The sequence below is a fragment of the Hippopotamus amphibius genome, chromosome 1, assembly GCF_030028045.1.
Source record: "Hippopotamus amphibius kiboko isolate mHipAmp2 chromosome 1, mHipAmp2.hap2, whole genome shotgun sequence".
In the NCBI taxonomy this organism is placed as follows: Eukaryota; Metazoa; Chordata; class Mammalia; order Artiodactyla; family Hippopotamidae; genus Hippopotamus; species Hippopotamus amphibius.
The window spans coordinates 152,810,805-152,837,546 of record NC_080186.1 but is presented as its reverse complement, the minus strand read 5'-3'; the positions used below and the strand labels follow the sequence as shown (position 1 = coordinate 152,837,546).

Genomic DNA, 26,742 nt, shown 5'->3' with positions numbered 1-26,742 from the left:
TCCTGGAATCCGATTGAGATCTTTCTAGAGAAGCAATGCACTGGGCAATGAATGTTAGCAACTCGGGCCAGGGACAGGTTAGCAGGCCAAAGGCAGCGTGGAGGAATTGGACTAGAGCTGTGTATCAGATGTGTTCCAGGATCTTTCTGGGCCTTCTGCCTTCTGAACAACCTTGCCCACGCCAAGCATGTATATAAATTATCTGATCCATGGGTCAGTGCTTATGACCCAGGACAGAAACTTCTGCTACTAATACATGGAAAGGGCCATTTATGTATGCAAAGAAGTATTCGGGTACGTATCAGCATTATGAGACAGAGAGGGAGACACCATGAATGGGTGCTCATCTGTGTCCACGAGCTTAGTGTCTAGCAAGGAAGATGAGGCATAGTCCTAAGTAACCTGAGTACACGGCCGAATGGGATGCATACCACTTTAAATATTAGGAAATACTTTAGTCGTCCAGAAAAGAACAAAGAACAAAACAACAAATGCCCATGTTCTTACTACCTAGCTTTGTTTAACATTTTTGCCATATTTGTTTCAGTTTTTTAAAAAGCAAATCAAACATCTCAGATACTCAGCAATGAAAAGGAAGGACCTATTGATAACACACAACAGCTTACATGAACCTCCAGGGAGTTATGCTGGTTGAATAAAGTCAGTCCCCAAAGTTTACATATTATATGATTCAAATATATATATATTGTGTGTTTTACATACATTCTTTTTTTATAAGCTTTTATTTTATTTATCTGTTTATTTACTTTGGCCGCTCCGCGAGGCTTGTGGGATCTCAGTTCCCCCACCAGGGATTAAACGCTGGCTACAGCAGTGAAAGCGCCGAGTCCTAACCACTAGACTGCTGGGGAACTCCCTGCATACATTCTTGAACTGACAAGAGTATAGAAATGGAGGACAGATTCTTATTTGCTGGGGGTTAAGGATGGGATGGGGCTGGAGCCAAGTGGGTGAAAAGGCAACATGAAAAGGATCCTTAAGATGGAAATGTTCTGCGTCTTGACTGTATTGGTGTCAACATCCTGACTGTGAGATTGTACTATAGTTTTGCCTGATGTTGTCATTGGGGAAGTTGGGTGAAGGGTACATAGAACCTCTGTATTATTTCTCACAACTGTGTGTGAATCTCTATCTCAGAATTAAAAGTTTAACTTTAAAAGCACCTCAGATACCATTAAGTCCCCTTTGATTCTCTCCCCAATTCCATTCCTCTAGCTCCCTTTCCAGAGGTTACTTTTATCCTGTGTTGATAGAAATAATCAATAAACTATATATAATGGGAATAAAAATGTTTTACTTGGGCTAAACTGAGGACTATAGCCTGGGAGACATCCTCTCAGATAACTCTGAGGAGCTGCTCCAGAGTAGCATGGTTTTCAGCACAGTTTTACATTATTATGTCAGAATAAAGAACATCAAACAAGTCAAGAATATACTGCTTCAAGTTTTCAAAAAAAACAGATCAGCATGTACACAGTGAGTCAATATGACCTTGGCTTCTGGGAAGGGAGTCTTATCATTGAAGGGGTACCAGCATTGGTGTTCCAGGAAGGAGGCATTTAATCTTTAACATGCACAATCTTTACTGGTGGTCATTGTGCCCTTTTCTTTAATAATTAAAGCAGATATGATGATGTATGTCTGATAGGCCACAAACAGGCTGTTTCAGTTAGCAGAAAATCTAATTAAATCATGTATAAGCCAGAATAACTTCCCTGTACCTCAATATGTGAAAATTTCTTTAATTACCTGGATTTATTGCTAACCACTTCCACAAAAAATTTAATACTTGTGCTGCATATGTATGTGTCCCTAAACAATATCTAGCATTGTTTCACGTATTTTATTATTTTTTTAATTAAAAAAAATTTTTTTTGGCTGGATTTGGTCTTCGTTGCTGTGTATGGGCTTTTTGTAGTCGCAGCGAGCGGGTGCTATTCTCGTTGCAGTGCACAGGCTTCTCATTGAGGTGGCTTTTCTTGTTGCGGAGCATGGCCTCTAGGCCAGTGGGCTTCAGTCGTGGCTCAGGCTCAGTAGTTGTGGCTTGCGGCTTAGTTACTCTGAGGCATGTGGGATCTTCGCAGATAGAACCCATGTCCCCTGCATTGGTAGGCGGATTCTTAACCACTGTGCCACCAGGGAAGTCCCTGTTTCACATATTTTAAACTTTTAAAAACTTTATTTTATTTTTCTTTTCACATTTTGAACTTTTAAAAATAGTATCGTACTCTGGGTTTCCACTTTCATTGGGGCATTTAGGTTTTTTCTAATTTTTTGTTATTTCAACAGTGCTGTAGTGAACATTCATGTCTACATTTCTTGTGTGCCTGTGGAGAAAGTTTTCTTTTAATTAATTAATTTATTTTATTTTATTTATTGGCCGTATTGGGTCTTCGTTGCTGCACACGGGCTTTCTCTAGTTGCTGCGAGTGGGGGCTACTCTTCATTGTGGTGCACAGGCTCCTCATTGCCGTGGCTTCTCTTGTTGTGGAGCACAGGCCCTAGGCGCGTGGGCTTCAATAGTTGCAGCACATGGGCTCAGTAGTTGTGGCTCACGGGCTCTAGAGCACAGGCTCAATAGTTGTGGTGCACAGGCTTAGTTGCTCTGCGGCACGTGTAATCTTTCCAGGGCAGGGCTCGAAGCCGTGTCCCCTGCATTGGCAGGCAGATTCTTTACCACTGCACCACCTAGGAAGTCCTGGAGAAATTTCTTGAAGGAGAGGTATATCTAGGAGTAGAACTCCTTGGCCTGACAGTGTATGAATTTTCAACTTTTCTAAACATTGCCAAGTTGATCTGTAGGGTGATTGCAACAGTTTGCGTTATTATATCAGTATATGAGATTTCCTATTCATTTACAGTCTCACCAACATTTTATTTTATTTTCATATTTTGCTGATCTCTTGGGCATGGAATGGTATCTCATTATGATTTTTTTCTTTTTTTTGCCACACCTGAAGCTTGTGGGGATCTTAGTTCCCTGACCAGGAGTTGAACCCAGGCCCTCAGCAGTGAAAGCACAGAGTCCTAACCGCTGGACCACCAGGGAATTCCCTCATTATGGTTTTAATTATTCACATTTGTCTAGTTGAGAGTGAATTGAACATCTTTTCATTTGTATATTAGGCATTTAAAGTTCTTCTTTTGTGAATTAACTTTTCACGCCTGTATTAGCCAGAGTTTAGTTGGAGATAACACAAATCATTCAATTTTAACCAGAAGGGATTTGAAAGATGGTCTTAGGTGCTTACTAAATTGGTGGAGGGCCTGGCAAAGCAGGCCACAGAATGGGCTTCAGGAGTGAGTCCCAGGGACTTCCCCAGTGGTCCAGTGGTTAAGACTGTGCTCCTAATGCAGGGGACACATGTTTGATCCCTTGTCGGGGTACTAAGATCCTGCATGCCTCACAGTGCAGCCAGAAAAGAAAAAGAGAGTCCCAGAGCAATAATGCAGGAAAAGCCCTCCAAATAAGCTGCTACCCTCTGTAATGATCAGGAAACTGGAGAACTGGGAAGCTGCTGTCCCTGCTACTGGCTTTAGGACTTTCCTGGTGGTGCCAGTGGTTAAGAATCCGCCTGCCATTGCAGGGGACACGGGTTCGCGCCCTCGTCCAGGAAGATTCCACATGCTGCAGAGCAACTAAGCCCGTGCTCCACAACAACTGAGCCTGCACTCTAGAGCCCACGAGCCACAACTACTGAGCCCATGTGCTGCAACTACTGAAGCCCATGAGTGCCTAGAGCCCGTGCTCTGCAACAAAAATGCCACCGCACTGGGAAGCCCGTGTACCACAACAAAGAGTAGCCCCTACTCGCCACAACTAGAGAAAGTCTGCACATAGCAATGAAGACACAACACAGCCATAAATAAATAAATAAATAAATATACTCCTACCAAAAAAAAAAAAAGATTCTATGACTTTAGGGACTTCCCTGGAGGTGCAGTGGATAAGACTCTGTGCTCCCAATGCAGGGGGCCCAGGTTCGATCCCTGGTAGGGAACTAGATCCCACATGCCTGCCTCAACTAAGAGTTTACATGCCACAACTAAGGAACCCACCTGCCACAACTAAGGCCTGGTGCGACCAAAGGGGGGAAAAGATTCTATGACTTTAGCCACAATCTATGGCCAGAACTATTGATTTCAGAACAATGCAGTACCTTTCCCATTAAATGGTTACTTCAAGCACCACTTCTTTTCCTGCTTAGCTCATTTCTAAATTTTGGCTCACCTGAGATCATCTGAATGGTAGAATCTTAGCTGCAAGGGAGTCTAGAAAGCTGGAATTTAGCTCTCCAGTTTTAGCATTAGAGCAGGATCTAATAGGAGGTGGTTAAAATTGACACTGAAGGAACTTAAATGCTGTATTTGCAACCATATCCTTTGTCTATTTTTCTTTTAGATTGCCTTGTTTTAATGATTCATAGAAGTTCTTTATATAGTCTAGATATTAAACTTTTGTCGGCTGTATTCACTACAAATATCTTCTGGTCTAAGGCCCCTCTTTTCCTTTTGATTATAGAATTGTTTATGAACAGAACATTCCAATATTATTGTAGTCAGATTTATCAGTCTTTTCTTTAGGGATTTGCACGTGTTATGTCTTGTTGAAAAAATCCTTGCCATCTAAAGAGTTTAAAAATATTTTCCTGCTTTCTTCTAAGAATTTAGAGTTTCACATTTAACATTTAGGTCTTTAATCCATGTAGAGTTTATTTGGGGTGTGCAGTGGGATTGCATTTATTTTATTTTATTTTATTTTATTTTATTTTATTTTATTTTATTTTATTTTATTTTATTTTATTTTATTTTATAGGGGAGGCCAATTATCCTGTGGACCATCCTTTTCTCAGTGACTTATAGTGACATGTCATATATAAAGTTTCCATATTTATTGTGGTCTGCTTCTGGGCTCTCTAGTCTGTTCTACTGATCTGTTGGCCCCTGCATCAATACCATACTTTTTAATTATTATGACTTTCAAATAGATCTAGTTATCTGGTAGGAAGTTCCCCCCACCTTGTTCTTCAGAATTGCCTTAGTCATTCTTAGCTTTTTTGTCCATTTACATTTTAGAATGATTGTATTATGTTCTACTAAAAAAAACCCTCAAACCCTATCAGGAGTTTTATTAAAGTTGTATTGAATCAGTTTGGGTCAATTTTCATCTTTATGATATTGACTCTTCCTATCCATGAACATAGTGTATCTCTACTTGTAACTAGTTCTCTTTTTTTGTTTTTGTTTTTATTTTTTTAGGCTGTACCACATGGTTTGCGGGATCTTAGTTCCCCAACCTGGGATTGAACCCAGGCCCCCTGAGTGGAAGCTCAGAGTCCTAACCACTGAACCGCCAGGGAATTCCTAAGTAGTTCTTAAATATATTTAGGTGAAGCTTTATAATTTTCTTCATAAAGATCTTGTACATCTTTTTTTTTTTCTTCTGGACATGTGGCTTGCAAGATCTTAGTTACCCAACCAGGGAGTGAACGCAGGCCATTGCAGTGAAAGCCCGGAATCCTAAGCACTAGGCCACTAGGGAGCTCCCTGTCTTTTGTTAAATTAAGGTATTTAGGAAGGAATAAATATGTTATTATTAAATCTTTTTATTATTATGCTGCTATTTTTCCTTAAGTTGCACTCTTAAAAAATGTTGCTGGTATACACAGGAATATGATTTATTTATTTATTTATTTTTTTATTTTTTTAGATGTTGGCATGTGGTTTATTTTTTTTTTTTAATTATTTTATTTTATTTTTTTGGGGGGTACACCAGGTTCAATCAACTGTTTTTATACACATATCCCCATATTCCCTCCCTTCCTTGACGCCCCCCCCTCGATTCCCCCCCACCCTCCCTGCCCCAGTCCTCTAAGGCATCTTCCATCCTCGAGTTGGACTCCCTTTGTTATACAACAACTTCCCACTGACTATTTTACAGTTGGTAGTATATATATGTCTGTACTACTCTCCCGCTTCTTCTCAGTTTCCCCTTCACCCCCCGCCCCCTCCCATACCTCGAGTTCTCCAGTCCATTCCCTGTATCTGCTTCCCTGTTCTTGTCACTGAGTTCATCAGTACCATTTTTAGATTCCATATATGTGAGTTAGCATACAATATTTGTCTTTCTCTTTCTGACTTACTTCACTCTGTATGACAGATTGTAGTTCTATCCACCTCATTACATATAGCTCCATCTCATCCCTTTTTATAGCTGAGTAATATTCCATTGTATATATATGCCACATCTTCTGTATCCATTCATTTGTTGATGGGCATTTAGGTTGCTTCCATGTCCTGGCTATTGTAAAGAGTGCTGCAATAAACATTATGGTACAAGTTTCTTTTGGGATTATGGTTTTCTTTGGGTATATGCCCAGGAGTGGGATTACTGGATCATATGGTAGTTCTATTTGTAGTTTTTTAAGGAACCTCCAAATTGTTTTCCATAGTGGCTGTACCAACTTACAGTCCCACCAACAGTGCAGGAGAGTTCCCTTTTTTCCACACCCTCTCCAACATTTGTTGTTTCCAGACTTTGTGATGATGGCCATTCTGATTGGTGTGAGGTGATACCTCATTGTGGCTTTGACTTGCATTTCTCTGATGATGAGTGATGTTGAGCATCTTTTCATGTGTTTGTTGGCCATCTGTATGTCTTCTTTGGAGAAATGTCTATTTAGGTCTTCTGCCCATTTGTGGATTGGGTTATTTGCTTTTTTGGTATGAAGCTGCATGAGCTGCTTGTATATTTTGGAGGTTAATCCTTTGTCCGTTGTTTCATAGGCAATTATTTTTTCCCATTCTGAGGGTTGCCTTTTAGTCTTGTTTATGGTTTCTTTTGCTGTGCAAAAGCTTTTAAGTTTCATGAGGTCCCATTCGTTTATTCTTAATTTTATTTCCATGATTCTAGGAGGTGGGTCAAAAAGGATGTTGCTTTGATGTATGTCAAAGAGTGTTCTGCCTATGTTTTCCTCCAGGAGTATACACAGGAATATGATTTATTTTTAAATATTGATCTGCAGCAAAATTGAGGAATTCTCACTTTTTCTTACATTTAGTTTTTAGTTCACTTCAAAGCTATAAAAGCATATAATTTTAAAAGATGTATAGTTCTGTAATTCTACAATGTTTGTTATGAAAAGCAGCCTGTCCTCTTCTCTTTCCTGCTCCAGCCACTACCAGGCAATTCCTCCTGTCAGTTTTAGCTGCTTGGTTTGTAGCACACATGCACTGCTCCTTCTTGAGCTTTCACTTTAGGCATTGTTCTTTGATTTCCACTGTGGACGATGAGGCTTTAGCTCTTTTTTACTCCCTCTCCATCACCCTGTCCTCTCAGTACATAATATGAAATAGATCACCTGCATTATTACCTGTGTAGATTCTATTTATAACTGAATCAGATAGTGACACATAATTACGTTTTTCTGCACAATTTTTTTGTTATAAAAATTGTTATAATTGTTTTTGTTGGTTTCTTAGTTTCATATGTATTTTCTGTGTAATTATGCCTAAATAAGGACCATATTCTCTTCTGATTCAATAAATTTGAATGTCTCAAGACATTCTAGTGTTCTAGCTCAGACTGTTAGCTGCCTATCTGACACCAACAGTCAAACTTAGGATTTCCTTTCACCTATCCTAGGGATTTCCTCAGCCTCTCTCACATATTAGATTACCAGTTCCCTGTATCTTGTGTCTTTCTCCTTCATGATTTATTTCTTTATTTTGGTGGAGCATAGTTTCCTGACAAGGAAACTGTAAGGTAAATTCTCCAGGACTTCAAGGTTCTGAAATTTCCTTTCAGTGTGTTTAGATGTGATTTTTTTTTTTTTAAACTTATCCTGCTTGGGACTTGTACTTCCTAGACCTAAGAATTTTATAGATTCTTTTATAAATTCGGGATGATTATTATTTTCATCTCTTCATATATTGCCTCTTCTCACTCTGTTTCTCCTTGTCTTCTGGAACACAGATTTCCTACGTGAACTTCTTACTTCAGTATCCAGATCCCTTAATTCTCTTTCATATTTTCCATGATTTTCCCTTTCTTTTTAGCAGTCTGAATAATTTCTTTGTATCTATCTGACCCTTTACTGTTTCTCTTTCCTAAATGTTTAAACTGTCCATTTAGTTTGTAATGTCAGAAACTAAATTTTTAATTTCTGTAAATTCTGCTTGGTACTTTATTTTTTATTTTTATTTTTAAAATTTTTTTCTGCTTGGTGCTTTAAAAAAATCATACAGGTCTTTATTTTTTGCATGTCTTTTCTTTTCCTGCTTGTTTTGTAGTTTCTATCTGATAGTTTGATTATCTGATATTCTTGGGGTCTAATCCTGCTCTGTTGTCTCTGATGATGCTCATTTACACTGGAGTTCTTGTAATTTTGGATTAAGCTCAACGTCAGGACAGGGTTATCTCTTAGAGTACCATGTGGCCTCGGTTAAGGATGTGTGCTCCTGGAGACATTTTATTTTTTCTTCAGGTACTCACAGTAGCATTATTGTGGGACTTCTTTTTTGGCTTATTTCTCAGCATTGAGCTCCTTGGACCATATGTGTAGTATACGTTTGAACCTACAATCCAGTGAAATCAAGCCTGTTATGAATTTTCAGAAATGACTTTTTCCTTTACTCAGGACCCAAGCCAAGATGAAGAAACATTTTTATCATCTTCTGTGTGGGTAGGGGGACTTTTTTTTCTAATCTGCCATTTTACTGGTGTGCTTGAGGGATCCCAGTTCTGGAAATTAGCTTGTTTCCTGATTCTGCCTGGGTGCTAATACCCAAGTCTCTGAATCACTGAGCTGGGCATTGCCCTCTTCCCTGCCCACCCTGTCCAAAGTGGTTACAGCTGCATCAGCTTAGCTGCTCCTGCTCTGGTTTTCAGTTCCCTCTGTTTGGGGATCCCTGCTGATTTCCTTTACTTTCTTGCAAGCCTTGCTATGCAGTGAAAAGGAAGTTTGTTATAGCTGATCTAGCATTTCTAGATGTTCTGTAGTAGGGAGATTTTTCTTGTCCACAGTATTGCCATTTGTACTTTCTAAACTTAGAGATAAAGGAGAAAAGTACATCTGGCTGGGAGGATAAGGAAAGGCCTTAGAGATGAATGTCAGAGCATAGAGACATGGGAGGAGTCACAGCAGGTGCAAAAGCACTGAGGCAGGAAATGGCCATGCAGGTAAGGAGAAAAGCACTTAATTTTCTTTTACTGGAGTGTGTCAGGGAAGAGGAAAATGAGGTTGGAGGCAGACCACAGAGCAGCAGATAGCTATTACTGTCTCACAGCAGAGGACACCAGGATCACAAGCTTTGTTTCAGAAAGTTTAAGCTGGAAGCATATCCAGGATGAATGGGTGTGGGTGGCAGCATATGGGAGAGGGGTTTGGATTTGAAAAAATGTTCCTGGAGACTGTGGAAATAGTCCAGGTGATAGGTAGTATGGCCTGAATGGGGTAGTGGTGGGAGGAGAGGAGGGAACTGCTGGCAGAAAGAGGGTGAGAGAGACTCAGATGAACCAGATAAAGAAATCTGGGTCAAGATCCGGGGGGAAAATAGAAGAAAAGCCAGGCAAGCACATTGTCTGAATCCTGGGGAATGAGTTTTCAATGTCAACAATTACCTGAGCTGTGTTCCACTGTTTAAGATTGTTCAGATACTGCCCACAAATGCTAATATGCAGTTCTTCTTGACTCTGTAGGCAGCTAAGGATGTTTTTAGGCCACCTGATGAATAGTTGTCTTTGGATTAGAGACAGCATGTCCCAGTAGAGCTCCCAGAAGTGAGTCTGGATGTGTTTGTCTTTCCCAGAACCTGCTGACATGACTGATCATGGGGATGATGAGCTGTCCTCTAGGACAGGGAGTCCAGACAGGGAAGGTCGGCTCTCTGAGGACAGATCCTTGCTCCACCAGAATCTGGCCGTCAGGGAACTCATTGACACCGAGGTCTCCTACCTGCACGTGCTCCAGCTCTGTGCCTCGGACATAAGGAGCCGCCTGCAGCAGGTATCTGGGTGGGGCCACACTCAGTCTGTCTTTATAGAGGCAGACGTGGGTCCCAGCTTCTGAGACCTCACATCTGTTCCTGGGGCAGGCTTGATGGAGGGGAAAGTGTGGTGGATGTGAAGTCACCTGAATGTAAGTTCCGGTACTTCCACTTACTGGCCCTGCAACCTTCAGCAAGGCTTTTAACACCTTGGAGCCTTAGTATATTCATCTACTAAATGGGCAGAGAACAATCACCTCAGACAAGTAAGTGAACTAATGGATAAAAGAGCCCTTTATTAAGTTTAGAACAGATTGTTTTAAGTGACCTGTTTCTAATTGTCTCATTTGGACGGTGGTAACATGGAAAAGTTATCTTTATGATGGGTTTCTATTTTAGTATTCATTTTTTACATCTTTTTTCTTCCTGATTTCAGAAATAACACAGGCTCTCTCTCTAAAATTTCAAGCATCCCCTAGCATGTAAGGTCCATAAAGGGAACGACTATTTAGTTCAATGTATCCCAGTTCTTGACACATAAATAATGGACTTCAATTAGTGTTTATTGAATGAATGAAATAATCAAGTAGATAATGTAGAAAGTGAAAGCCCTCGCATATTTCACCCTCCAGAAATTGGGATTTTTTCTCCATAGGCATTAAATAAACAAATATAGATTGTTACTTATTTTAGCAAAAATAAGAGCATACTCTATTTTTCTACAGTTAACTTTTCCCGCTTGATTGTGAATCCAGGACATCTGTCTCTCTATATATCCTATAAATATTCATGCACATATATAGATGTCCTGCATCCTTTTTAACAGTGGTATAGCTTAGTTCATGTGGGCTGGAGTTCAGAATATATCTCAGGGTGGTAGGTGCCAAGTATGTGAGAGCTGGAAAGAAGTCCAACTTCCCACACTTATATGACAGATGGGGAAAATGAGAGGAGAAAAATTATAGTTGGCAGCAGACCTAAGATAATACAGTTCAGCTTTCCTTTCATGCTGAGTGCTCTGTCTCTTCCTCTCTTCTTGTAGAGTAATGAAAATGCCTAAGTTATAAAATTTCAAAGTCCTTGCAAACATTCCACTGGGATAGTCTTCCCAAGAGTGATGGAACCTCAGTGGTGTGACTGTTCTGGACTACTGTCCAAAGCCTACAAAAAAAGTCACTCTACCCAACTCCTAACCGACCTCCCACAGTGTCTTTGTTCCTTCCAGCTGCCACAGGGAGATCTGGATGTCCTGTTCTCAAACATCGATGATATCCTCAAGGTGAACAGCAAATTGCTCCATGATCTGCAGGAGACAGCCTCCAGGCAAGAGGAACAAGTGCAGCTGATTGGTAAGCAAAAAAAACAGGCAGTTAGCAGCCTGAGATTCCTGTGGAATTGTTCTCACCATGTGGTCATTGCTGTACTTTCTGCAGCATTCCAGGGAAATGCAACTCTGTGAGAGACTGTTTTGGGGATCCCTGAAATATAGCATGTCAGAGCTGGCAGGACCCTCAAATAATATCCAGTCCAACCCCGTCACTACAGATGAAGAGACTTGAGGCCTAGAGACAGGGAGGACATCCTGCTGGACACATAACTGGTTAGTGTCATGGCTGAGACTTTCTTCTGGGGTTCTTTCACATTAATTCATTCAACAGATATTTACTGAGTACCTGCAGTGTGCCAGTCACTGTGCTGTGTGCTGGGGTCACAACATCAACCAGAGGGTCCGATCTTCTGTTCTCATGGGTTAACAAGTTAGTGAGAGAGACAGATGATACAAAGATAAACAGGGGAATTTTAAGTAGTAATTTGTAATTTAAAGAATAACAATTGTAATTTTTGAAAAAAGAGAAGGCCTTCAAAGGAGAGGAGATTTGAACTGAGACCTGTTACGGAGGAGCCAGCTATGAGAAGATCTGGAGGGAGAGTAGAGAGAATGGCTCTGTAAAGGCCCTGAGGCAGGGATGAGCCTGGGATTTTTGAAGGACAGGCAGAAAGAAGGCTGGTGTGGCTCCAGGGGAAACAGTGAGGGGAGAGTGTTAGGAGATAAGATAGTAGAAGCAGAGAAGGACCAGATCCTGCAGGGCTTTCTAGGTCTTGGTAGGGAGTATGGATTTTATTCTAAGTGTGATAAGAAGTCATTGGACAATTTTGAGCAGGGAAGTGATATGGTCAGATTTATTTTTCAAAGATCCTTTTGGCAGTTGTGGACAATGGATTGTGAGAGCGTGGCAAGAGTGGAATTAGTGAAACCAGCTGGTGGCTTTACCTTCACCTAAGCGAGGGGTGAATGTAGACTTCTGATTCTGAAATGGTTAGGATGACCAGACATGAAGAAGGGACACGTGGGTGTAGACCTCATCCCTGTCTTCTGCAGTCTTTTCCCATCTGCTGTTCTGGGGCTACTTGACAAAATGTCTATGGTCAGGGGTTTTCAAGTGGAGTCAGGGGACAGGGGTGAATGATGTTAGGCAGAAAAGAGGATGAGGTGGGGGCCTCCACCCAAGTCCCTTTGGCCTTTACAGCCCCAATCTTCTACCTTTTCTTAGACTTGCATGATGATGGTGGGAATTAAAAATAACAAATACACAAATTTTTTGAAAAAGCCAACTTTCTGAGTGTTCACTAAATGACCAGCACTGTTCTGATGTACATGTATTAACTCATTTGATCCTTACAACGACCCTGAACGGTAGTTGCTGTCATCTCATTTCCCAGTTGAAGAAACTGAGGCACAGAGAGAGGAAGTAACCTGCTTAAGGTCATCCAGCTAGTGGCAGAGCCAGGAGGATATGCACTGGGGCAGGAGGCCTCTGGAGCCAGTGGTCTCAACTACTGCACTGAACAGCTTCCATGCAGTAGAGTGTGGGATTAAAACCTGTGTATGGTGTGTTTACTATTCTCCTAAAAATATGATTCTTCATTAAAACAGCAATGTGAATGAGTGACTATTTCCTTTAAATAACAGAGGAATTTAAAATTAAGGAAAAAAAAATTTTTAAAGCATCTAGGTAGATAGTCTTACCTTTAATCATTTTATCCTTATTTCTGTTAATAATGACCACTTATTTGAGTGGAAATTGTTATAACCTCAGGTTGAAGACACTCCAAGGGTCTGGGGACTCTGAGGTCAGCATCTCCTGTTGCTGTGGGTTTGAAGTTCAACCTAATTCCTTATTAAGGGTCCTCACTTGTCCATCTCTGCCTTCCTGCTTGACCTGCAAAGAGTCAAGATGCTGCTTTATCCCCCGAACATACCTGGTGACATCTCCATTCCCTGCCTTCACTACTTCCCTGGTAGAGTTGCCACATAAAATACAGGATGTCCAATTATATTTGAATTTCACATAAGCAATGAATAACGTTTTAGTATAGGTATATCCCATGGAACTTTTGGGACATATAATACTTATACTAAAACATTCTTTGTTATTTATCTGAAGTTCAAATTTAACATCTTGTGTTTTTCCCTCCTAATTTGGCAGACCTATTCCCTGGCCTTTACTGAGTCTACAGAAAATAGGCTCCTCATCCTCTGCCCCTTGCGGTTAGCCAGGAAGAGGCACAAAGAATCCGCATGGCTTTTCTTCTCCTAGGTGCAACTTTGTGCCTGATCAAGGCTCTGCTGGCTCCCACCAGCTCTCTCTATGCCCCTCTCAGCCCCCAGGCCCTGCTATGCAAGGAAGGCCCTTTTCCCAATTCCATAGCCACAACACTTTAAAAGATTTTTGGACCTCAGGCAAGAACCTCCCAAATGAGTCAGGTTCTGTGTCCTTACGAATGATTTCAAACACAACTCAGATGTTCACAGGAGATCTTACACAGGGTCCTATCACTGGAAGGCACCATGCTCTAGTTCATTGTTGTCTAAAAGAAAGGCAATATGAGCCACAAATTTAATTTAAAAATTTTGAGTAGCTATGTTAAAAAAACTAAAGAGGGTGAAATTAATTTTAATGATATATCTCATTTAACCCAGTATATCCAAAATAATATTTCAGCATGTAATCAATATAAAACTTATTCATGATACAGTTTACTCTCTTTTTTTTCTTTTGTACAAAGTCTTTGCAATCCAGTGTCTTTTACACAGACAGCATATCTCAGTTGGGATTCTCCATATTTCAGGTGCCTGATAGCCACGTGTGCCATGGCTTGCAGGTCGACTGACTTAGAGCAGGGGCTTTGGAGTCTGACTCATGAGGTTCTGGCACCTACAGCTCCTTCATGTCTCCGAGCCTCAGTTTCATGCCTGCTACATGAAAATAGTACCCATTCCTGCACCAACCATGACTGTGGGTGCCTAACATGTAGTAGCCCTTTTTATTCTCATGACACTGTTACTTGATGATTATTATTACTATTATCATTCCCATTTTACTAAAGAAAAACCTGAGACTCAGAGAGGTTAAGTAATTTTCCTAAGGCCACACAGCGTGACCAGGCAGAGTCACGATTTGAACAGCTCTTTCAGACTAGAGCCCTAGCTCTTGACCATCCTGCCTCCCTTTCTCATTTCTCCCAGCTAGAGGTGGAGTGCCCTTTTGATACTGGGAGTAACTCTTTGCTGCTGTGACTACTTTCCATCTGTGACTAAGGAAGGACAAGAGGAGAGGAAATAAATCTTTGGTGCAGAGAGCGTTCCTGCCTGTTGGACAGCTCTGCTCTCTGCTCTAAGGGAGTTTGCCTTCCTCCACCCTTCCGTTACTGAAACGCCCCTGCCCCTGGCCATACTGGTATGATATGGTTTCTTTGTCATTAGTCTCATTCCTGCAGTATCACCCTAGTAGAGAAGAATGTGGAAACGCCCTAGGTTTCAGGGCTACGCCCAAGCTATCTCTTAGTGGGATCATCTCTGCAGCTGGCTGGTCTCCCTATCACACACATTCTCCCTAGATGCAGTTTCGGGTCTCTTTCCTGGTCATGTTCTCCCTTGTTTTGGGGGCTTCTCCTGAAGGCGTTTTCTCTGAGGATTGGTTTGACTGGCACTGGGCGGGGGGGGGGGGTTCGGTTCCTGGGGTGGTACTGTCGCTGTGGGAGTCTTTGCTGAGAGCTGGATCAAATACTCGCCCTAGATTACACCACTGGGAAAGGGTTGGCTGGAGATCTGGCCTTCCTTCTCTCTGACTCCAAAGCCCACGTTTGTGACTACCCATGCTGTGCTATAGGGTGTCTCGGGAAACAGAGCATTTGAAGTTGTACTTACCACACATGGTAATTGTAAAGATATAATGTGAGTGTGTTTTGTGAACTATAAAACATTGTCCAAATATGAGAATTATCAACATTATTGCTGTAATTGTAGCTACCATTTATTAAGTACACATAGTGCACCAGTCTGAGCTCTACATCATTTTGTCACTTAATCCTATGGCAGCCTTTTGAAAGTGAGATGAAGAAAATAGAAGCTCAGATATGTCAATTGTATCTCAATAAAAGTTCTAAAAAAAAAAAAGATTAAATAATTCAAAAAAAAAAAAATAGAAGCTCAGGAAGATGAGGGGACTTGCCCAAGGCGACAGCACTGGTTAAGCCTGGCAGTTTCCCTCCAGAGCTGCAGTGCTTCGCTGTGTCACTCACCGCTTCCCTGTCCTAAGCAAGAGGACATGCACACATGCTTCTGAGAACTCCTTGTTGCCTTTTCACTGTCAGGTAACTTATTCCTGGAATTCCAAGAGGAATTGGAGCAAGTCTATAAGGTGTATTGTACCAGCTACGAACAGGCCTTGCTGCTGGTGGAGACCTACCGGAAGGAGCCAGAGCTGCAGCAGGAGATCCAGGACGTCATTGAGGCAGTGCTGTGAGTAGAATGACCCTCATGGACCACGAGGTCAGAGGCTGTTAAAGTCCCACCCCTGCTTGGTGCTGCTCACATGGCCTCAGGAGTGTCCCCGTCAGACTAGGCTAGGGTGTGCTGCAGAGACAGACAACTCCCAGCTCTTTGAGTGGCTTTCACCAACAAGGTTTCCACCTTCCTTATGCTCTATTGTGGGTTAACTTGGGGCTTTTCTCTTTGTCATCCTCATTTTGGGACCCTAGCTGACAGCAACCACTGTCCAGAATATTGCCAATAAGTTGGCAAAGGAAAAAAGAGCTCTGGAGGTTCTAACACTGGTAACTAAATGTTTTAGTCCAGAAGTGATAGTTCGTTGCTTCTCATAATTCATGGGCCAGAACTAATCACATGGCTTTGTCCAGCTACCAGGAGGCCAGGCCCTGCCATCCAGCCATGTGTTCCCGGGTGGAAAAGCAGAAACATTTGATGAACAGCCCTCGTGACTACCACAGGGAGGGCAGTGAGATGGTGGGAACCATGTGCTGTAAGTAGCGTGGCAGGAACTAGGTTTGTATCACCTGGGGAGACCTCTCTACAGATGGCTGGAGTCCTGCCCCATGGAAAAGGATCAGAACTCCCCTGGGTGGCCTCACAGCTCAGAACTGGCACCAGTGGGTAGAAGCTCTAGGTAGAGATATGTAGAGAACAAATTTTTTTTTAATTAAAATTTTGAACGGGTAACAGTTACGTGGTTCAAAAGCTTTAAAACATCTGAATTTATACAGTAAAAAAATCTTCCCAACCCTGTCCCTGCATCTCTCCAATTACTGTGGCTACCCACAAAGTTAAGGTAACCACTTTTTTTTTTAAGGTAACCATTTTTAAATTACTTATGGATCTTTGCAGAGTTCCTATATTCACACATACAAATACAAATCATACTCTTATTTTCCATCTTTTAAATGAAATTTTGTAATTTTTTTTCACTTACATTATATCCTGGAGGTCTTTCCATTTCAATACATACATGTATGATCCTTTGAATGGCTGCATATTTTTTTACCGTGTAGCTGTTTCACAGTTTTTTTAACTGGTATCTATTGATGGACATTGGTTTGTTTCTATTCTTTGCATATTACAGATTGCTACAGTGATTATTCATGAACATATGCTATTTTACCAAGGTGCAATTATATCTGTAAGTTAAAGGTCAAAGGGAGTATACCTTGATAATTTTGATAATATTGCAAAATTGTCCTCTGTAAAGGCTGTACCCATTGATTTTCCCATGAGCAACATATGAGGGTATCTGTTTCCCCACAGCCTCACCAGCAGAGTATGTTGTTAAACTTTAGAGTATTTACTACTGAGATAGGTGAAAAACACCATCTCAGTAACATTTCATTTTGCATTTACCTTCTTTTTGTTTATTTAAGAGGTATCTGTATTTCCTTGCTTGTAAACTCTTATGCTTCTTTTCTGTTTTGAAAAGGCTTATATCTTCCCCAGGACAAGCTCACCAAATGAAGATAGATGAAGGTCATCTTCTGGCAATCAGAATAGTGTAGGAAGAACATAGATTATTATTATTTCATCTTATTTAGACATTTCCTTTACACCCAAGTGAAAGACAGTGTAGATTTCAGTCTCTGAGTTCACATTATCTCATATGGAGCCTCCTGCTACCTCTCCTCCTTCTCTCCCTTATTTTATCCTTATCCCTCTGTCCCCTGAAGCCTCCTTTTGAAGTACCCATGTCCTAGCCCCTCCCAGCCTCCAAAAAAACCTACATTCATTTTCTCCTTTGATTCCTTTGATCCCTTCATGGATCTTACAAACTTAGGCTTTTACAAGGGTCACTAAATACATTTCTACAGGAGTGAAGCAGGTAACAGTAATGAGGGAAGCAGGATGCCAGATGTGGGACAAAAGGGGGTAGTGGAGACTGTGGCAAACCAGAGCCAGCAGACCAGCCTCAGCTGATTGTTGCTATATTGAATAGCTTTTGCTACATGACAAACTAACCCAAATATAATGGTTTAACATATGTTTAAAATATCCCAAAATATGTTTAAAGCAAACCTTTATTTAGGTCACACTTATGCATGTTAGCGATTTAGCTGGGCTCAGTAAATGATTCTTCTAGTCCTGGCTGAACACCCTCATGTGCCTGTGATCAACTGCGGGTCAGCTTTGCTGATGTTGGCTGGGCTCTCTTTTGTATCTGGGACACACAAGCTGACTCAGCTCTGCCTTTTGAGGTCTTGGCTTGGAATTGGCATGCTGTGCCAGACTCAAGGGGTGGAGAAGTCTCCACTTCCTGATGGGAGAAGCTTCAAAGTCATATTCAAAGGGTGTAGATACAGAGAGTGAAATAATTGCAGCCATTTTTTTTGTAAAGCATCTGCCTCAGTTGTCATTCAGAAGTGTAATTCCACGGTGCCCAGATCCTCTGATCTTTCAAGAGAAACCAGAAACTTTGATGTAAGTCTCCCAAGTGTTAAATCTTGGCATCTAGTTCAGACATGTTAGAAACACTGTGTGGGGGGCACTAGTTGGCGCAGAGGCTGCTGTTTGTCATGTCTTCTGCACTCAGGTCTTTCCCAGCCAGGCCAGGTGTCATGGGCTTTGGCGCCAGGCTGCCTGGCAGCAGATTGGGCTCTGCCCCTTATTCACCTTGGCAAAGCCATTTCATGTCTCAGAACCTAGTTTCCGTAACGTGTAGAATGGGAGTAATAACAACAGCTCATGGGGAATAGACTCACTGCATGTAAGTAACACTCAGTAATTCCCAGCTATTGTAGTTACCTTGGCTAGCCAGGGATTATGCTTCCCTGAGAACACACTGTGGTTCTCAGCTCTGTCAGTCCCAATGCCCCCTTTTTATAACAAACATTAAATATATGTAGTATCCTGAGTCATATTCTGGAAAAAAAATTATCCTGCCTATATACATAACTGAAAAAATCAATATAATGGCTTAACTATAATTAAAGGAGAGAGAAAAGGAAAATAATTTCTGATAAAGTAATATGTATTTCAGTGTGCAAATGCTTGGGCACCACTACACTGTAAAATATTATGAGGCAATCAGATGCTTGTACCTACTTATAATAAATAAACTTGGATTTAAGCAAAGAAGTTGGGATTTCCCTGGTGGCTCGGAGGTTAAGAATCCTCCTGCCAATACAGGGGACACGGGTTTGAACCCTGATCCAGGAACATCCCACATGCCACAGAGCAACTAAGTCCAGGTGCCACAACTACTGAGCCTGTGCTTTAGAGCCCACGAGCCACAACCATTGAACCCACGTGCTGCAACTACTGAAGCCTGTTGACTAGAGCCCATGCTCCGCAACAAAAGAAGCCACCGCACTGAGAAGTCTGCACACTGCAACGAAGAGTAGCCCCTGCTCGCTGCAACTAGAGAAAGACTGGGTGCAGCAATGAAGACCCAACTCAGCCAATAAATAAATTAATTAATTAATAAAAAAAACTTAAAAAAAAATTCAGAAGCCATTCTGTACAAGAAGTACAGAAAAAGAAAAGAGCAGAGAATATGTGTACCCTGGAATAACAGAGAGCAATGAAAACAAACCTGACTTCCTTGTGTATGATAAGAGAGAGAAGGAAACAGCATGACTGAAGTAGGGATAACATTACATACTGGGAGGCAGAGGGAATGAGGAAGGATGATGTTCTTGCAAATGACCTTGGCCTTATTTACAAAAGGTAGTGTCATAGTAATTCCCAGTGTTAAGATATGTGACTGAATGGAGTCCAGGTGTCACAAAAATATCTCAGTTCTTGAAATCGCAGCCCATTTCAAGGCATTCATTCCGTCTGTGAATGTTGAGAGGGGCATATGAAACTTAGAACAATTCTCCATAGTGTAGGACTGTCCTTGCAGGATATCCTGCATCCCTGGGTCCCTGTCCACTAAATGCCTGCAGCACCCCAGAGCCTACAAGTTTCAAAAATGCCCTCAATGAAATCCTCTGGTCTAATGTTGCAGCAGGAATGACATTCTTTCTGTCATCCAAACAGACAGATTTTGTGTATTTTATTATTGTGTATTGTGTATTATTTGTGTATTTTATTTTATTCTGTGTATTTATAGGCAGACAGAAAATAGACTTCCCATGGGAAAGGGTAGACATTGGATGGATGGATGGATGGATTGATGGATGGATAGATAGGTAGATAGAATGAATTTTTAAGGGGCTCCTGCTATACATGCTGCTCTAGAACTTTTGATCCCCTCCCTCTTGAAACAATATCTTGGCTATCTTGTGCTGATGATCATGGGACTCTTTCCAGAACTTGGCCAAATAGAATCACACCAGCCATAAATGGTTCTTTCTCATCCAGATAGTAATAGATGCTATCATCTAATTAGACCTTTGTGATTCTAAAATATATGCCGCCTCCTACTTTTTATTTGGATGGGTGAGTGGGTGGGGTATTTAGTTTACCCTGTCTCTCTCTTACCTCCCCCATCCCCGTTTTTTTTTTTGTTTTTTGTTTTTTTGCGCTGCACCATGAATATATGAAACTTCCCTGACCAGGGGGATTGAACCTGTGCCCCCTGCAGTGGAAACATGGAGTCTTTGCAGGGCTTGCAGGATCTCAGTTCCCTGACCAGGGATTGAACCCGGGCTATGGCAGTGAAAGCCCAGAACCCTAACCACTAGCCCACCAGGGAACTCCCAATTTATTCTGTCTTTTAAGGCAATGCTTCCCACTTGGGGCCCAAGGGAATCAGAAGCTTGCCCTTGCAGCTGGCAGGAAGCTCTGCCTTAGGGAGACCATCCTAATGGCATAGCTTTTGGGGGTGGGGGGAGGGAGGCTGGTTGCAGAGGTGGATCTGTCCAGCACAAAGCGTTCTGCCTCAGTTCCATAGCAACTGAGGCGGAGTATTTGGAGGAGGCAAATAACCTGTTTTCCTTTATTGGCATTTTTTATTTGTTTTAAATAGAAAAGTAACATGTGGTTATTGAAAGAAGAAAATCTTAAGCAAAACACAGGTATATAAAGTAAAAAGTGTAAGTCCATTGCCCCTTGGTTTCCTGTTTCCCCATCCTCCCCCTGGTAGTTAACATTTTCCACCCAAACTTTATTCTGTATATTTACAGACAGAGAGGAAATAAACTTTGCAAGGGAACGTTTAGATGTTGGATGGATGGATGGATGGATGGATGGATGGATGGATGGGTGGATGGATGGATAGATAGATAGGATCAGTGAATGGATGAATGAATGAATGAATGTTTTAAGGGGCTTCTACTCTACATGCTGTTCTAGAACTTGCTTTTTCACTTAATCATGGCCATGAATAAATATCTTTTCAGGACAATATGAGTTGTTCTACCAAGTTCTTTTTGTTTTGTTTTGTTTTGGCTGCGTTGGGTCTTTGTTGCTGCGTGAGGCCTTTTTCTAGTTGTGGTGAGCGGGGGCTACTCTTCATTGTGATGCACAGGCTTCTCAGTGCAGTGGCTTCTCTTGTTGCAGAGCACGGGCTCTAGGCATGTGGGCTTCAGTAGTTGTGGCACGTGGGCTCAATAGTTGTGGCTCACGGGCTCTAGAGCACAGGCTCAGTATTTGTGGCACATGGGCTTAGTTGCTCTGCAGCGTGTGGGATCTTCCCGGACCAGGAATCGAACCCATGTCCCCTGCATTGGCAGGTGGATTCTTAACCACTGAGCAACCAGGGAAGTCCCCATGTTCTTTTTCGTGGCTGCATAGAGTTCTTTTCCAGGGCAGCTCATAGTCTGTGGTTTATTTAACCATTCCCTGTTGATGGATGTTAGGATTATTTCCAAAATGTTACTGTCATAAATAGAGTTGCTGAATAACTTCTACCTTTATCCATGCTCACTTGAGTTGATATTTCTGTGGGTAGATTTCTGTAGTGGGACTGAGGGAATAAAGGGTTTGTACATTTCACAAATTGCCAAACTGCTTTCTAAAAAGATCCCACCAACTGATACTCCCACCAAGAGAATGTGAGAAGGCTGGTTTCCCCATACTCATCCAGCTCTGGGTGAGCCTTTCAATTTTGGTTGCCCATCTGAAAGGTTGCAAAAAGAGTTTTCTCCAAATTACCTTAGAAAGGCTGTAAATTAAGAGGCATCCGTAATTCTGTAGTTGCTCCTTAGTGATTATGGAGAAGAGATGTAATCATCTCTTTGAAGACCCCCTCCCCTTTGTCCCCTCTGATTTGTGAAGTGACAGTTGTCCCCATGAGGCTGTTGGCCCTTTCCCATGGAAAGAAATCCCAGAGGACAGAGTTTTGCAAATATTTGGCGACTGTTTCCACTCCTCCTGCCCTCGGTCAGCCAAGTGCTGGGAAACGTTGGTGAGAGCAGATGGTCGGCATAGGCTTGTCCTGACAGGTAATCCCATCCCTTTGTCCCAACCCCCTGCAGCTAATGGGGGGGGGGGGGAGTCTCCCACCTGCTATGTCTGTTCCCAGCCTCATGGCTGATCTTTCCTGGACATTTGGTCTGGAGATGTTTCCATAGGAAGAAGATCAAGAGGCAAGGGTACTGTGGCGAGGAGGCCAGATAATAGTCGCAAGAAGCATTAGTGAGGCTTTGTGCAGGAGGCATGCGTAGACATCGAGGTTTGAAACCCTCGTGGGCTTCTCAGAAGGGGGGTCTGAGGGCTACTGGTCATGATCAAGGAAGAACTGTCGGAGTCTTGTTCCAGATGCCATTGACTCAGGCTTTCTTTCTGCAACTTGCAGACATCGTCAGGAAGGGAACTAGGAATAATCATCTATGCATCCGTGGTACATCTGGAAGGGACCTTGACACTATCAATTCCTGTGTTTTGTTGTATATTTTACTTTTTCAAATGTGACCTAATGTTTTTTAAAGAAAGTTTTTTGGGTGGGGTGGGGTGGCGTGCTGCGCAGCGTGTGGGATCTTGGTTCCCTCACCAAGGATCCAACCCGGGCCCACAGCACTGAACCCCCAGGGAATTCCCAAGTTCCTATGACTTGAAAAGATCTTCATTTTTAAAGCAGCAGAACCATTTTATTAAATGAGATATCACGTGCATGTCCAATGGATGGAGTTGTACTTGAGACACCCCAAGTGGAGATCTCAGGTAGGCAGTTGACTGTGTGAGTCTGGAGCTCTGGACAGAAGTAGAAAGTGGAGATCTGGGTTTGGGATATGTTTAAAGCCATAGGACTAAATGAGGTCAGTAAGAGTGAGTGGAGAGAGAAGGAGGAGAGGAGGCCCCGGGCACTCCAGCCCTGGAGAGAAGCCAGCAGAGGAGGCCAAGAGGGTGGCCTGTGGAGTGAGGGAAGCAGGACGAAGGGTGTCTCTGGGGCCAGAAGAAGACAGTGTTTTGAGAAAGAGGAGGTGGTCAGCTGTGTCAGCTGTTGAGAGACCAAGTAAGCTGAGGGCAGAGTTTAGTACAGATGGGGAACCAAGGCCCAGAAAGGGATAAAGTGAGAACTAGTAGCACCCATCTAACCTCTAGACCTCACAGGTTACAAATGAGGAAACTGAGGACCACAGAAGGAGGTCGACTTGCCTGAGCTCACAGTGAATTAAATGGCACAGCTGGAACTAGAGCCCAGGCCCCTTGGTGCCCCGAAGGATGGACTTGACCTACCTAACACCAGCCTTCTCCCTCAGGCCTCAAGCTGGACCCTCAGGCCTCAGTTTCTTGCTGGTAATTCCTCTGCAGAGGATTACCAGATACCCATTGCTGCTGCAGAAAATTCTGGAGAACACACTCCCTGATGCAAGTGCCTACCCGGTCCTTCAGAGGGCTACCTCTGCCCTCCAGGATGTGGTCACCAACATCAATGAGTACAAGAGGCGCAAAGAAGTTGGTAAGGACTTGGGGCATGTAGGTGATACATTAGTGAGAATGCTTCTAGTTACAAAAAACTCATCTCAAACTGCCTTCACCAGTAAAGGGAATATAGTAGCTCACGTAACCCACAAGTCCAGAGGTAATGTGGGTTTTAGGTAGGGTTTGAGCAGAGTACTGGCATCATTTCCCTGTACTTCTCTTGTCTCTGGCCTTTACTGTGTGTCTCTTTCCTCTTCAGGCTGGCCTCCCTCATAATAGTAAATGGCTATTGCTGTCCTAAGACTCCCATCTGCATACCACACCCTCCAGGATAAAATGGGCCCTTTCTTCCCTTAGCTGTAAAAACTAAATTGGAGCTTCACTCTGATAGGACTCATTTGAGTCATATGCTCACCCTGAACCAATTGCCATGGTTAGGGGAATGTCATGAACTGACGGGCGTAGGCCTGAGTTCTGTGCCCTTCCTTGAACCTATCATTGTGGTGAGGGGCGGGGGGGATTATGTGAATAGGCTTATAACAGTCAGCATCCACCCCTTGAACTAAAGTGAAGTCATTCTTAGCCAAACCACATGGCTGCTGTACTAAGGAGAAAGGAGTACTGGGGAGGCAAAGAGCTGTGTATATATCAGGGGTGAGGGTAGGAGGAGAAAGGGGGGAGGTCACTGCCTCTCAAGTTGTTCAAACAGAAAGGTCTGGAAAGTGAAGCAGTGTCCCAAGTAGACAAAAAACTCAGTTGCACAACTGAGATAGTGTAGTAGTGATAATTCACTGAGGGCTAACTATGACATGTTTTTTTCACTCATTACCTTGTTTGATCCTTACGATAGCCCTGAGGGTGGCACTGTTAGCCCCATTTCACAGCTGGGTAAAATGAGAGTTTAAGTCATTTGCCCCAGACCTGTCATCTTATGTGATCTCCCAGCAATCCTGTGAGGTGGCTAGCCTCATTTATAGATGAGGAAACTGAGGCCCAAGAAGTCAGACAGGCAGGAAGCTCTTCAGTCAAGGTTCTCACGTCAGAGTAAGGGCTCTGAGCCCTGTGCTTTTCCTCTGGGATTCGCCATTCTAATGGGTGTGACCCTCACATGTGAGAAGAGGGCCCAAGAGGTGTCTAGGCAGGTATGTCAGGGGCTTTTGCTGTCCTGGGTCAGCTCTGGTCCCTGTGCCCTCCTTCTCCTCTGCTGGTGCAGCCTCCAAGTACACCAAGGTGGAGCCGCTGAGCCTCCGGGAGCGACTGGCCCGCATCAATACGCACACACTTTCCAAGAAGACCACCCGGCTGAGCCAGCTGCTGAAGCAGGAGGCGGGGCTCGTACCCAAGGTGAGCGTGGACGGGAGGAAGGGTCGGATCCCGGATGCGCATCCCAAGGGGCAAGATTGTGCTGTGGTGGGGCAGGGGTCTTAGGCTCCTTTCCGAGATGAGGAAACTGAGGCTGAGGGAGCGAACTTCTGGCAGCTGTAGCCAGGAAGAGGCAGAGTAGGCACCCCCACTTGATTCTGAAGAGCCGGGGTGGGGCTGTCTCTACCCCGTCTCATGCTGCTCTTTCTCTGGGTCCTCTCCATACAGATAGGAGAGCTAATGTCTGGGTCTGGGCAAGGAACTAGCCTTTAATAGCTACTAGTAGCAGCTCAAGTTGCTTGAGTACTTACTCTGAACCAGGCATTAATGGGTCCACACAGTGAAGTAAGTGTTCATATTATCCCCATGTTGCAGATGAGGAAACAGGCTCAGAGAGTGTAAAACACTTGCCTAAGTTCACACAGCCAGGAAGCCAGTGAGCCAGGACTCTTAGGCTCATGTGTCTGATTCCATGGTCTGAATACAAAACCACTAAGCTGCACTTACTGCCTCTAACCATCCCACTCAATTTTGGGTCTGGAGGAACTGGCTCTGCTGGGCAGGTCTGTGGAAAAGTGGTCCCTAGTAAGGAAAGGGGTGTGCACTTCTCCCATGTGGATGTTCTCGGCCCTCACAAGCATAACTTTACTCACAGACAGAAGACAAGGAATTTGATGATTTAGAAGAGAGATTCCACTGGGTGTCGCTGTGTGTGACTGAGTTGAAAAATAATGTGGCTGCTTACCTGGATAATTTGGAGGTGAGGCTTCTGCGGTTAATAATGGGTGGGGCAGGGCTGGGATCCCCGGGCAGGAGGCATGCAGGGCCCGTGGAACAAGCTGACAAAGGTACCAGCTTTGGGAACCAAATGGAAGAGGTCATACAGTTGCTGGCTGGAGGTCAGAAGAGGCGCCACGGGCAAGCACTCCTCAGCCCACGGGTCTTCAGGCTGGGGCAGCTTCTACGCTCATTGAGTTCTCAAGGGGTGGGGTTCCCACTGGGCAGGGTTGAAACTCACTGGAATCAGAGCCCCCTGGAGGGACTCTGCCAGACCGGCACCTGGAGCAGGGGTGACAAACACAGGTGCTCAAAGGGACCAGGCCGGTAATATTATCGGCTGAAGTGTGCAGGTGTATAAGGCCTAATGTCTATTTATGAGAGATTTTTTGGTAGAGTTCAATATGTAGTAATATTTGGAGTCTGAATGCCCGAATAAATGAATGAATGAATAAAATGAAAGGGGCAGCTCTTCCTTGGCTCAGGGGAGTTGTTGCTGTGTGGGAGTGTGGACCCAGTGCTGCCAGTTCTGATTTTAAGGAAGAAGAAAACTGGAAATTCAGACCTTCAGGTGAAATCTCATGATGTATCCACATGAACAGCTAATTAAATAAGAATTTATATGTTACGTGGGTCCAAGAAAATATATTTCTGCAAACCAGATTCAGCCCACAGGGACACCCGTTTGCATTCCCATCCAGCCCATCACTTTCCTTGCGCCAAAATTTCCCCTGCATCCTTATCATCGATGCCGGCTCATTGCACCCACTCTGTCCCTTTTGTGTGGTTCTGTTCTCAGTCATGTCCATTTGCGCAGACCAGCTCAGTCAGGCGATAACAGGCTCTTTGGATAATAGGATTTGGGGTGGCATTATTGGAAGTATGGAGAAGGAGGGAGGTCGTAGTTCTACGCTCCTCTGTGTGGGGTGCATCCCCTACTTGTTCCTGCTCCCTCAGAAGGGAGTTCTGAACAGCACAGTGAGCAGAAGCGGAAGGCCCTC

The 26,742-nt window shown here is 43.2% G+C and overlaps 1 protein-coding gene across 5 annotated transcripts in view; it reads left to right on the top strand.

Moving 5' to 3' along the window:
* The window catches only part of ARHGEF37 (Rho guanine nucleotide exchange factor 37), a 52,094-nt gene that overhangs the window by 10,425 nt on the left and 14,927 nt on the right, over positions 1–26,742 (top strand). For 4 of the 5 annotated variants that reach the window (XM_057731289.1, XM_057731279.1, XM_057731298.1 and 1 more), the window contains exons 2-7: positions 9,832–10,028; positions 11,234–11,357; positions 15,664–15,811; positions 23,440–23,639; positions 24,816–24,946; positions 25,620–25,724. In XM_057731289.1, the coding sequence (XP_057587272.1) occupies positions 9,832–10,028; positions 11,234–11,357; positions 15,664–15,811; positions 23,440–23,639; positions 24,816–24,946; positions 25,620–25,724 (905 nt within the window). The remainder of the gene's footprint in view (positions 1–9,831; positions 10,029–11,233; positions 11,358–15,663; positions 15,812–23,439; positions 23,640–24,815; positions 24,947–25,619; positions 25,725–26,742) is intronic. The other variant, XM_057731307.1, reaches the window with a different exon arrangement.